At 38.7% G+C, this 14,106-nt stretch overlaps 1 protein-coding gene across 3 annotated transcripts; it reads left to right on the top strand.

Annotated features, from left to right (window-relative positions):
• The first annotated feature begins 812 nt into the window (after window positions 1-812).
• On the top strand, window positions 813-12,246 carry LOC117422905 (CD276 antigen-like). Of its 3 annotated transcripts, none has more exons than XM_034038142.3 (8): window positions 813-922; window positions 7,237-7,337; window positions 7,573-7,920; window positions 8,437-8,733; window positions 9,190-9,306; window positions 9,819-9,854; window positions 10,876-10,911; window positions 11,277-12,246. In XM_034038142.3, exons 2-8 carry the CDS (start codon window positions 7,268-7,270, stop codon window positions 11,318-11,320), a joined length of 948 nt encoding a protein of 315 aa, XP_033894033.3. In that variant the 5' UTR covers window positions 813-922; window positions 7,237-7,267; the 3' UTR covers window positions 11,321-12,246. The 3 variants fall into 3 exon arrangements, with proteins under 3 accessions (XP_033894033.3, XP_033894032.3, XP_033894034.3); XM_034038141.3 differs by lacking the exon at window positions 813-922 and adding an exon at window positions 3,087-3,371; XM_034038143.3 differs by lacking the exons at window positions 813-922; window positions 9,819-9,854 and adding an exon at window positions 3,089-3,371.
• Window positions 12,247-14,106: the final 1,860 nt, after the last annotated feature.

Raw genomic sequence — 14,106 nt, 5'->3', positions numbered from 1 at the left:
GTTTTTGTTTTTTATTTATCAGCAAGCAGCTGAGTGAATAGCTTGGAGATCATCAGGGTTGATACAATCTAAGTATAGCTAGCCACATGCAGGTAAAACAATGTCCTGAATAGGGCAAAGATTAGCAGGATAACAGCCTATTGGTTGCGTCACACCGGCATATTTTGTCATATGACTAAAGGTCCGGAATGGAGTAATGTTTTATTATTCCACTAGGTGGTATCATTGGATTGGGATTGTATGCAGGAGTGTTGGTTTAGAACATTTTAAATCGAGGCAGACTACTTGGTATGAGAAGTCTTGCACAAAGGCGTTAAACTCGTAACTGTTGTGTATAATGTTCTTAGAATGTGTTCAATGTGTAAAATGACCCTCCCACCATTGGTGTCAAGCCCTGCACATGTCTAAAGAATATCCTGTTAAACAGGCTACCCAAAATAGAGGTTGGCAAGTCCCTGTGGTTAAGGCTTTAATGACCTCATACAGGCACATTCACTCGTAACATTATGTATTTTTATGCTAAAAAGAAACTTGGTATAAAACAAATTAAACTAATAATTCTTTGTCAATGTACTTTTTATAACAGGACCATCTCAATCATATCTACTGAAATGAAACGGGTATTGTGCACATGCTTGTTTGTTGAAACAACACTTCTTTATCAGATCTGGCTGTGCTTTGTATGGTCTTTTGTAATCATTTCAGAGGCACTGTATGGCTTGAGTTTTGTTTGTTAGTTTCAAGGTGAAAGTAACACAAAACAGAAACGGGCTCCACCACCACTCTGCAAACAAACGTGTTGCTGTTTTTTCATTACACAACTGATTCATATATGCAATGGACATCTGACAAGGCAGTAGATTTGACAGAATTTGATTGAAAGAGGACAGGTGCTTACTTATCGAAGAAATGCTGCAGTGAGGTACTGTAAGTTTGATTTGTTTCAATTGTGTCACAGTGCCAGCAGTTCATTTCTACAATTGTAAATGTGAAGAACCAGTGAGCACCTCTCTTACTCCAATATAAAACACAAACTCTTTATTAGTAGCTATCATATGAGGGAGATGGCATGTGTTCCTACACCTGAATATTCCTGAACTAGCAACAAAAACAGCTATAACTATAACACTCAAAAACACTAAAAATAAACGTATTAATAAATAAGCCATTTAGATTATCAATCTCTTGTAGAAACATTTGTCTAAAGTCAGTACTGGTGTAAGTCAGGAAAACTGTTTGACAACTATCTTTTTTTTTTAACAAAACAAATTCCCTAGTTCTCCAGCTGTGAAAGGAAGCAGGAATTGTTACAGAACAAAACTTTGGCCAGCATTGTGTTGGGAGTTGGGGGTGCACGATCCCTTTCCCCTTTCTAAGGCAATGTTTGTGAAAGAAAAACTGATCTTGCATATTGGCAAAGAGTTTATAGCACAGGTGCCAAGCACAAATGAGGCGGCATGCATTGTGTAATATTTAATTGTGTATTTGCATAGAGGTGCAATAACCGAGGAGGCTTCCCCTGCCCTTGAGTCCTCCTGCCCTGTTGTGAGGAGTTGCTCTCGGGGTAAAATATTTGGACATGTTAAATTTCAGAAAAATAAAATAAAAAACTTCTTTGTCAATGCTCTAATAAGGTTTAATATTGCAGTAGTTTTATTTGAACTCTGGATGATATGGGTCAGTATGGACGGAATGTTCTGTTCTTTTTCACACTTCTGGCAATATATTGTTGTTGAGGACGAAGAATTCAGATCTTTAGTTTTAATCCGTTTTCCATAGGTGTTTGAACAAACATGTTTCAGTCAAAAGAGACCATCAGCTGTGTAAGGAGAATGAGTATGAGCAATGATTATTCAGCGCTTGGGTATTCTGGCAGAGTTAATTCAAAACCCAGCCCTATAGATGGACATTTTAATGATCTAAGAAGGAATGCTTAATAAATAACAGAGACTGAAAAAATACCTTCTGTTAACAAAAAACACTTTTGCATTATTTTGGTGATTTATTTTTTTTAGCTTTAGTTTAAAATAAACACATTTTTGTTCATTGTTTTGTTTTTGCAATGATCCATTAGCAGTGCTTGATGAAAATTAGCCTTCTGTAAAACACCAGAACTTCCAAGGAAGAGACCCTTGCCAGCTGCCTTTCCACAAACTGTAACTAATGTAACGCACAAGCTTGTGTTTCTTATGAGGAATTAATATAAAATAATTGTTACAGAAAGTGTGTTCTCCCCACTTCCCAGGGGTTACATTTCAACTGCACAAGCTCACTTTTTTTTTGTCTGCATTTCTGTGTATGTGATGTGATGAAACTGTATTTTGTGTGTGTATTTGTGTGTCTGTCAGGATAGTATAAATGATATACTTGGTAATCAAAGAGGAAATGAGATATATGCTCAAAATAATGTAGTGGTCAGAAGAGGAAGGGAAGTCAATCACACTGGAATTTTTACATGTATTTTATTTGTGAACAACTTTTTTTTTTTTTTTTTTTTTAAAAGAACAAGTACAAATTATATTGAAAGAACAGTAGTTGCCGTTTCAAGACATAGTATCCTGTTTTCTTAATTTCCCGAGTTCAGTAGCTGCTGTTCAGTTCAAATTGGCTGTATTAGACATATGCAGTGAAGGCTAGATCAGCTGAATTGCTTTATATTAATAAGAGCCAGCGCCATCTACTGCATAGCCACAAAAAACCTGATGCAAAGAGGCAGATCGGTGAAAGCACAGTAATTATAACATAAAGAAATACACAGTATAATAATAATAATAATAATAATAATAATAATAATAATAATAATAATATTCTAGTGAATATCTTAACATTTAACCCTTTCAGTAACTGTTTGAAAGAATACCATGGCCTGTGATGAGAAGAGAAACGTTGAGAAGCGGCCAAGGTTTCTGTATTGTAATGTTTAAAGGCAAGTAAGAACAACGCTATATCCGCTGTGTTGTTATTCAAATGAGTGCTAACATGTTTTGACGTGTTTTGTTACAGATTACTCCGCTGTAATCCCACGAGTTATTTTTCAATATGTGGGGTTTAGAGTTATATCTAAAATCATCCAGCACAAAATGCCTTGCCTTTAAGAAACACATAAAAAAGTAATCAAAGCTGTGAAATTTAACCTGTCCAATTTTAGATACATTCGAAACTATATATATATATATATATAGTTTCGTATATTAAACTGGACGTACAACAGGAATGTGTACGCCTCATTCGAAAGTGAAAGCTCCACACAGTTTGTATAACACAGCATAGACTTCAGTGAGTGTGCAGAATACAAGAAGTCTTTCAGGCTTTGAAACGGTGAAACCCAGAAGAAACAAAACAACGAGACATCTCAAAGTTTGATTAGTAAGGTAGGTATATGTTTCAAGTCGTTGCTTAGTGTCTGATGTGTCGTGCTGTGTCGTTTTGTGTGGACTTCGCGTGCTGTGGTAGTGCACTGTAGCACGCCCGACATTATTTGTACGACTGTTTACAGTTTGAAACATGTAACTGAATCAAAGATAACCTAAAACACGACTCACAGTTTTCAAACAGTATTTGTAGCAAAACATGGAGTACAGTATTTGTCTTCGGATTGGGAGACACTTAAAAAAAGGCAGCTGCGCCATTATCAGAGCGGAGTTACTGTATATCGATATTGTTTTTGTTTACGATTGTAAGGCGTCTGCTAAGAAATACATAATAATAATAATAATAATAATAATAATAATAATAATAAAATGATGCGGAGTTAAGGGCTGTAATCTTGAAAATGTTGGGGGCTGTGATTAACAATTAGGGGACTTTTTGTGTGTGCAAAATGAGCCGCTCTTTGAAATGCTATTCAATTGCACGATGAAACAAGGAAGTATTTGAATAGAAGCTTGTATAGATATTTAGATACAGATATACCGTGGTTACATTGGGATTTTAAAAGAGGTTTTCAAACACACTTTCCCTTGACAAAGGTATGTCATTAGGGTTACCATATGGCTCCAGATTAACCGGACGCTGTGAGACAGAACGAGATTTCAGACTTGCCCCTAAATTGAAATAAATGAAGGTGTAAATGAACCATCCTTAGCTACAATTAATAATGGTGCTTAAATACACGCATGCGCGTCAAATAATTGTATTATACCAAGAATGAATTGCAGCCAGACGCTATTTTTTTCTGTTTGTTAAAATTCAATCGGCCATATTATTCTGCAAATACAATCGCATCATCATCTCGATTCCACCACAGCAGGATTAATCTCAGCAAAGGTGGAGCTCATTTATACGTGAATTACTTTCAATTTAGGGGGAATTTTGAAATCGCGGTCTGTCTCAAAGCGTCCGGTTAATCTGGAGCCAAACGTTGGGAAGTTGGCTCTTTTAAGCAAATACAACTCGCAAAAAAAAAAAAAAAAATAGTTTGCTAACAGTATCTCGGACCACAGGGAGCCCTATATAATTCTAGGGGACAGTAAAGATTCAGCCCGTAATTTAGAAAAGCACAGTTGTTCTACAGAATGAAACAATGTTCTTTGATGAAATAGTTTCATATGGTGCTGGCTGTCTCCTTTCAGCATAAACCGCAGCTAGATAAGCATTGCAGAATTATCTGGACTTCCCCACATAGTCAAAGCCAAGGTGCAGGAAGAATGATGGACGAGGATCGGGCTCCGTGCCAGGTCACACTCAGTTTTGTTATGAGCAGCTTCCAGCTTGAACTTTGATTGTATCTCGCTCGCTCAGTTTAGCCTTTGTGCTAGATGTTTTCTTTGACTTATATTTGCCCATGACATCAGTTCATGAATAAATATGCCAGATGAATCATTTTGCACAACAAAGAGGTAAAACTCGTTCAATGTTTTCAGCATATTTTTGTTGTTGTTGCTTCCCTGGCATACAGATCTTTGTTTCATTGCGTACATTCATGTGCCCACATATTACTCCCTTTACATGGGCAACATCCAGCATTGCAGGCTTCAACTCAGACACATCCATGACTAAACTAGCTTGTATTTTCTGTCCATTCTCCTAGTGTGGGTACAAATAATATGCATCACGGAGCAGGCAAAAGTGAAAGCAGATTATTTAAGGCTTTTATTGTTTCAAGAGGCAGGCTGTTGAAAAGGTGAAACAGAAAGTGGTTGGAAAACCCCTGTCGTTCCATGCCAACCTACTCCCCCGACATGCCAATACATTACAGACTGGGCATGCCTGTTACAGGGTAGAATGGTGTGTAAAAATACAGTGAAGCCAGCACTGTAAAATAAAACTGTAAACAGGGCAGCATTTCTAATTCCCTATATTCTACACCTTCTCTAGTTTCACTTCCTCCATCGCTGCTGGCTTTGAAACCAACCACCAGCCACCTGTGGCTTCTTTAAAGAGAAGAGAAAACTATAGGAAGCAAAGAAATACGACAACAAAGGCAGTGCAATTTCAAAATACTTCCTTAAAGCAGCAAACCTCGTGACTTACAAGAAGTACAAACCTATCTCTTCTTATGTGGTGCAGTAGCGCGATAAATCAGCGGTCTATAAATGTTTAAGGAGAGTCTCGTTTTACAAGCAGCTCAGTAATACAAAGGCACCTCCCCTTTGTTTAGGTTTGCATTTAGGCGTCACGGGATATTTGTTTGTTGAAGAGCATGGTACCGTGTGAAGTCTGTGCTGTTTGAGAGTTTCTTGTCCAGTGTTGAAGGTTTCTGGGATTGGGCCACTGTTGCATACCTTTTCATGATGCGTTGCACAATCCGCATTCCTGTGGAGGTTAATGGGAAACGTTGCAATTCCAAGGAACACCGGGGGACATGTTGTTGGACGTGTTGGTGAATGCATAGAGGGGCAAGCCAGTTCCACTAGCGAGCCCCTTTGTGAAGTCAAACAGATTTTACATTTAGTATTAAGGATCATCTGCTGCTTTGACTGCTGTTTTAAAACAAGCCTCACATGTAAGACTTAGGAATGAAGGTAAACATGGAATAAACTACTTTGTTACACTATAAGGATGAGACCAGACCATGTTTTCAAATTGTAACAATATTTATTAGTTCCAAATACCCGCATTCCATTGAACATGGAGCGTTACTGTTTAGATACAATACGTTCCACTAGTATTAACAGAGATATATGAAATTGATCAGATTACCTGAACCCTGGGGAGACATTCATTGATGGTCCACGATGATCCTGGAGGTATTGGAATCTACTCTGCCTGTGTCGCCTCCATGCTTGGTATTTATACTATACTGGGCTCAGGACATGCATCATGACTACAGTCTGTTTCTGTTATCTTATTAATTGTTAATAGAATTTATACTATACTGGGCTCAGGACATGCATCATGACTACAGTCTGTTTCTGTTATCTTATTAATTGTTAATAGAAATGACCCATTCAGCTGTTACTCCATTCAAGTGCAACCAACCGCTGACCACCCTATTTTCCAAGGTTATCGTGGTTAATTGTTTACCATATTTTCCTTTCCCATGCATTTCTGCTGACGCTTTATCTATGCAATCATTTTAAACCTTAGCAAGTTACCTTAGCGATTCTGCAATACCAAAGCCACCTCCAGCAATCTGGTTTAACATTACCAATACATTTTACTCTACACACAAAACAACTGACATCGAATAAGCATGGGTATATGCTCTGCATATGCAGTGGGCTACGCTTTGAAAAACTACTGTAGGGATTAAATAAAAAACGTGTTTGGCAGTGTCTTAATGATCCGAAGTACTGTGCTGTAAATCAGTGCTAACAATAGTGAGCAGATGTGAACAAAGCACATGAGTGGGTTGCTATTCCACATAACACATACCATCCATCGCCCCTTACAAGAGTATAATCTAACATCATGCAAAAGGAACGGAAATGCATGGAACGCTTCACCAGGCCTGGCCAAAGGGTCTTGCTATGAAAGATGCATTTACCAACGATTGCCCTGGTTTGCCATGTTTTTAATATGCTTTACCATACCTCTCGGGGCTTTACATTGCTAATCTATGCTTTACCATGCTTTCACTCTGCTTTATATGCTTTTGCTAGCAGTCATTATAATCAAGTTATTGCACACCCTGGGGGTTTTCATATGTTTACAGAAACACACTGTAGATGTTTGATCTCCAACACATGGCCACATATTAACGATCCCAACTGTGTTAGTATTTCGATCTGCCTCTGTTACATGTGCTGCTGTTTCAGCAGAATAATGAATTGAACCTTTTTTTTTTATTAACAGCTCAAAGTTAAGGAAGATCAAAGCACTAGAAATGGCTCTGTCTGGCATGCTGTACTGGGCTATTGGAATAGCTGCAATCCAAGCGGTCTACTGCCAAGACAGTAAGTAAAGAAAACTTTCAATTTCTATCACAAAACATTCGATCGTTCGAATCTGGACAGACCTATTTTTTATAATAACACATTCATTGCCTACTGTTTTCTGGGACTTGATGATATACTTCAGCCTCTATATCAACACAGCTTGGAGACCAATGGATTTCTGGAGTTGAAGTTATCAAGTGGAACACGACTGTGTTGTGTTTTGCAAGTAATCGATTATTTTCTATTTTGACAGATTTTATTAAAGTGGAATGCGATCCTGAAAACCAGGGGGTATATAGCCAGCAGGCAGTGCTGAATTGCAAAGTGGTGTCTATCAAGAAAGGCTTCCAAATTATCAAAATGATTTGGTGCAAAGTGGAGGCTGACAAATGTGTTGGTAAAACAATGCTGACGTTTGAAAACGGGAAATGGTCAGCTGAAGATGCACGTTTCTCTAGTGGCGCACTGGAGTGGAATGAGAAGGAGCTGAGTGTGTCACTGCTGGTGCAGAAAACCCAGGTGTCTGATCAAGGGAGCTATCGATTCTTGATAAGCACTGACATTGGCTATGATAAAGGAAACACCTACCTTAGGGTTACAGGTACGTTACAGTGTCTACAGTTGCTGCTGTAGATCAGGATTGCAGTGTAGATGAGCACTGTTGTCCAGTGGAATCCTATATCAATATTAATAGGCTAATTGGAAAATAATTATGTTGGTGAAGACATTTAGTACTGGAGGCAGGCCTGAGCCTATTCAGTCTGGCTTGTGATTGTGCAGGATAACACTGCCTATATTTTCTTTTCATATTTTAATTGAACACAGATGGAGTTTATTCAACACACTGAATGTTTAAGTCATGGTTTAAACCTATTCAGAGCTTCTCTGAACATTGTGATGAATATTGGAATACCACAAATTCTGGGTGCTCTTAGAATCTTGTATGAGAAACGTTGATCAAACTCAGCAATGTCGATCACACAATACATGAGCAAAGTGTTCTGGACATCACATTTTTCCCTGCCCCATGCAGGAGACATCTGAATTGACTAAGTACATTGTCTGGCTTGTCTTTTAAAAGACTGACTGTTTTTTTTTTGTTTGTTTTTAATTGCAGCTCCCTATTCAGTGCCTGTAATAAGTTCAGTACCAGGGATCAACATAGAGGATTCAATGCCAGTGACCCTGACTTGCAATGCATCAGGGGGTTACCCACCAGGACAGATCCACTGGTTTGAACAGTTATCCAACAGGACAAATAGTTCTGCATTAAGCACCATACCCACTCAAGATGGACGCTTCAACTTGAGCAGCGTCTTCACCATGACAGCGTCCTCCTCCATGGCTCTATATAAATGTGTTGTCGTCAACGACAAGATGGACAAACAATGGGCAGAATATCAGCTGGCAATTGGTAAGCAGTTCTATGCACCCCCTTTAAAACTGTACTGTGTTACACAATGGCAACATCATAGCAAAGTGCCATACATGTAGTTAGATTGGAAGCATGTGTTCAGCATGGTATAGAGTACAGAGAAGTAAGGTAAATGTGCACACTGTCCATGGTTTATAGTTGCTGATCTCTTTAATGTGGCACGGTTATTCAATGCTTCCCATTCCGGAGCTTACAGTGTTTTGTTTGCTTGTGCTGTACGTATCGTCCCAGAGTTCAAGTAACAGTGCTTCATGAAACATCCCCGGACCTCCCTGAGGGTCGTACAGCAGGTAGCCATTCAGAGCTGCTCCCAGAGAAATTCCCAGTGCAGATATACAGTAGGGCTGTGCACTAAACACAATGGCTGTGCGAATGAAAGGCACACACGTCAATGAAGCACAGAGGAGCTGATTTTCCGTTTCGAAATCGTTTCAGGTCCAGAGAAGCAGGAAGGAACGAAGAACGCCACGGCCATAACCGCTGTTTTTATCGTGGTCGGCGCCCTAGCCGCCGGCATTCTGATTTTATATATTTATCGGAGACAATCACGAGGTGAGGCAGCAACACAATTTCTGTTGCACACACGCAGGCCTCCTGGAATGGGGACAAAGGCTAATAGTTTTATTACCTCCAGCTGACGCGTGGGTAAACACACCGGCCAAGCGATATGTTTTGCACAGGCACACTTCAGTTGGTCACCTCACCAAAATGAAAGGTTACACTTGGTTTAAATATATAACCTGTTAGGTTATCAGTCAGCGTGTGGGTTACTGTATACAACACCATTATTTCACTTGCTATAAAAGAGTAATAATTGTGAATGTAGAAATAATCAAATGTTACAAATGCACAAAAGACATTGGCATGAGGCAGTAGCTTCAAATGGAATGATGGAACATCTTTCACTGCCCTCCTCCTCTATGATGTTCAGTCATTCCGAGTGGTTCTATTGCACCATTCAGAGCTGCTGTTCACTTCATCATTGCAGATTTGTACTTTAAAGAAATATAATTGAATTCTCCTGCCACACTGGGTAATAATTTGATGTTAATTATTCTATTTAGCTGGAGCTCGAAGGGAATCTATGTTCCCCATCATGGGTATGTTGTTAGAATTTATATTCAGCTTTTCAACTGTTTCATAAATACATTTCCTGTTCAAAATGTGCATAGTTTTCCAAGTTTGTGTTTAAAGCAAACAAAACTAAAACTAAAGAGGTAGCAGATATTACTGCCCTTGGGTCCACTATGTCCACTAAGCAATCAGGAGCTAGCTGGTTTGAATCCTGATAGCGCTAAGTCGCCAATGTTGGCTGGGGGACCTCCAGGATCGCTGATTTGGCTGGGGTTAGTTCAAACGCTACTTTGGAAGAGAAAACTAAAACATGGCAAACCATGCTAAACTGGTAAATGCATACTATCACCATGGAAAACTTTTATGAGGAAGAGCAGGGGGGGCGCCATAAATGCCCTGTGTCTAATACTCACTAATAATAGTCTGTCATGGGAGACAGCTATTGTGTGTTTCAATTAGAGCATGACTGAATGGAACGTCATCCCATTTTCCATACTTTCATTACCGGTTAAGCAAGGGGTGACCAACCATCTTGTCAGGCCAGTGGTGTTTTTTCCCTTTTTATCTGGTGTGTGCAGTCTATTCATGTTCAACCTTCCCATTAAAAAAACAAATACAGTTTATTGTGTTTCAGCAACATAAAACGTGTTATAAAATGAATAACATTGAATTGAGAGAAACTGTCGTGCTGTGAGAAGGGGAAGCAAACATTCTGTTTTCTGCACATACCTAACTTCAAAATACTTGGGTGGATTTTAGCTGAATATGTTTCACTTCACTTGTACTAACTGTTGTCCCTCTGCCCTGCTCTGCAGACGGTTCCTAAAACTGTTTGTTTCTCTGGGTTTGGGGATTTCTCTTTTATCCCTGTCAGTTTTAAATACCTGTGCAGTTACGCTTTGTACTCATCCACTGTCCCAACAAAATAACACCTTGTAGAAACAGAACAGATCTTTAGAAAGTGCCTGTCTGCACTGCAAGTTTCGAACCAGCACATCGTTCCTTGGGCAGGATTTGTAAACACTCTCTCTCTTTTTGTTTCGTTAGGTAACACTTGGTTTCAAGCACAGCAAGAGGAAAAAGGTTTGTGCCAATTTCAAATCACATGGGGGCCAGCGGAACTTTGGACTATTAAATCACATGTTCATAAAAGCTAGCGTGAGATTTAACAATGTGCCATTGTTCAGAATCTGCAGGGGACGAGCAAAAATGATTTAGCAGCGTATACGTTTTTTAACCACTTGCTTACTAAAATATCTATTTTTTTTTTTTTTTTTTTTGTACATTTTCTAAGAAAATGCCTGTCTGAAAGGCAAGTTTCTAACTGACACATTGTGCCCTAGGCCAATGAGCGATTCATTAAAGCTCTTTTTTTATTTGATAACTTTAGTTGTGTTCCTTTAGTTTTCCCTGGGTTTGTTTTAAGGGTGCTGTGTATTTGTTGACAGATGAACATGAAAAGACCATGGAGGAGGGGGAAGCCACAGGTTAACATGCAGCCAGCTCCAGACTAACTGCAAGGACGTGTCTGCCTCTCTGCACACTACCATAATCAGGACTAATGCCACCATTCATACAGCACACAAGGGCCCATACATAAAAGCTATTGTGGATTTAACAATGTGCTGCTCTATATTAGCAACTTTCTTCGGTCAGAAGCTGATCGCTGAAACAATCACGTGTGTATGGATGCAGTCTTTAAGCGCAAATGCTGTTACAAATGCTGTTGATTTAACAACCTCACCCATGAAAGATACTGAAGATGCAATTTCTTTTCTGCAAATACAATATGTTAACAGAAAACACTTTATATATATATATATATGTATGTAGTGCACAAATTGTGTACTTTTTCACCAAAAATGTAGCTACTCGTGAAATGGGCTGTGAAATTTCGTGTTCCTGTGGGTTTTAGCCTTATAGTCAAAGGTCTCTGGGTCACCTGAACTAAGCCTCCTGTTTCTATTAGATGTTATGAATCTAGTATCATGATATATTTGTGTGTTTGTTCATCCCTAGCTAGAGTACATTCAGTGATTGTTGATAAAGAGTTTTACTAACTTAGTTTTAGTCTTACATGTACATGTTGTATTTTGTATGCACCTAGGTTTTTTTTTTTTTTTTTTTTAAAGCTCTCGTTAACCAGGCTCCGATTAACAGCAATTGCGGTACTATTAAGGAGTAACTATGTATTAAGGGCTCCCGAGTGGCGCATCCAGTAAAGTCGCTCTGCGTGGGGTGCAGGATGAGGTGCGACGACTAAATTTAAAAAAAAAAAAAAAAAAATAGTAACTGTATTGTCAAAAAATTATTTAACTACTAAGCCTTAATGAATGACATGGAATCAGAAATTATTTTTTAATAATTTGTTTTATGTACTGTGTATTCAATAAAAAAAACAAACACAAAAAAATCTAATGAACTCTAGTACTGTGATCATTTAACAGGACTTTTTAAATTGGTGATATTAACAAATGCAATTGTGAATGTTTTAACATGCTTATTTTTTTTCTAGAAAAGGAACGTGTTTAAAAGTTTCCCAGTAGAATGACTTCAGCGTTAATAAAGTTCAGAATAGCTGCATACAAGCCACGCACTTTCACAGCATGACTTTCACACAGCTTTAAATAATGAGTAGCAGACGACAAATGCAGCGAATCATAAGCTACCCACGCGTTCATTTGTTAAAGAAAAATGCTGCTTTCTTGAATGGATTCATCTGTTGGATTTTTTTGTAGAACAGGCATTCTCTGAATCTGGAGAAAACAGTCATGCTATAGAGTAGTTGAAGTGTTTTTTGTAGCCCTGCATGTTCCACCACCAACAGTAACCATCTATATAATTTAGAACATTCTTTATAGATTCATATTTGATATTTATAGATGCATTTTTAATTCTAAATGAAGACATAAAAAAGCATTGCAGTTTTGAAGCAGAACAATGATAGAAACTACTCAGCTTTTAGGAATGTCGACACGTAAGAACAGAAAAATTAAATTGACACAATTTCTCCTAAAATGTCCTTCTGTTTTTTTTTTTTACAATGACAACACTTATTTGGGTGTTCTGATCTTGGGTAGCCAGCGGTATCATGAAGATTGACGGGGATGCAAAGAAACGCACCCTAACAATCAGCAATCTGACGGAGAGCGACACGGATGGGTATTTCTGCGAGTCTGTTAGACTTGTTATGGAAACTTGTTATGGAAACTGGGACATTATTGGTTCAAGGTATTTTTTTTTTTTTTTAATTTATTTGTATTTATTTATTTGTCAGTGGCTTCGTTTGTGATTGTGTCCACAGTCCTAGTCGATGCACTGTTGCTGTCGTGTCTTTTTATTTCCTTTTTAAAGAAGTAGTTCGTAATGAAGTTCTCAAGAGGACCACTTGAGTTCCGCTTGACTACATTGTTGCCTATAGAAAATAGTACACCACTAGGTATAGAGTCTGAGGACTCCAGTGGATGGGTCGTTTTATTTCCTATCCAGGACTGACACACTGTGAAGGTGTTTCACCCTAACCGGTATTTGATATCTTCAGCTGAGGTGAAGAATGAGCCGTGTCCTCCAGCGGTGCGCCGATTCTGATGATGATCCTCATAGTCATGGTTCTCGCTGCAGTCTCTGTGTTCCAGGTCGCCTTAACTGCCATATTACTAGTAAGCCTGTGTTTGTTTATTTACCATTGCTGTTGGATCAAATCAAACTAGTCTCCGTGTGTGTGTGTGTGGCCAGTCCAATAGCATACGAGTGCACGAGTAAAAGACTGTATTGTCGTTAAGATAGCATGGGCCATGTTTTCAAACCGTTTCCACCACTCCCTTTCAACCATATCTATGAAGCCAGTGGTTCTAGTAAAGACCACTAGGGGGTGTTCAACTGTCACTCTCCTCCTCTGCACCCCTTGCAGTGATTTTAAATACAGTTAAATTACAAGTAAATCACTTTCATCTTCTTTTTTCAGATAAAGAAATGCAGCATCTGAAGGACCTATTATCAAACCTAAACAGCACGTTCTTGGATGATACGAGTCGAATGTCATAAAATATTTATATGGATTATGAAGGACTACCAAGTTAACCCATTAATGCCTAGCGTCCCATATATGGGACGGGGTGAAAATGTGCATCTCCTCGGGTGTGTGTTCACTGAAATGAAATAATGAAACCTGTAAAATATTCCCCTCTTATAGTTCTATTATTCCTGCTTTTATTATTTGGCTGCCAGGTTTTGTCTTCCCTCGGCATCAAATGCAATCTTTCAAAGGTAAGCTGAACT

This window comes from Acipenser ruthenus, chromosome 17 (genome assembly GCF_902713425.1).
Source record: "Acipenser ruthenus chromosome 17, fAciRut3.2 maternal haplotype, whole genome shotgun sequence".
In the NCBI taxonomy this organism is placed as follows: domain Eukaryota; kingdom Metazoa; phylum Chordata; class Actinopteri; order Acipenseriformes; family Acipenseridae; genus Acipenser; species Acipenser ruthenus.
This window is presented reverse-complemented; position numbering and strand designations above follow the sequence as displayed.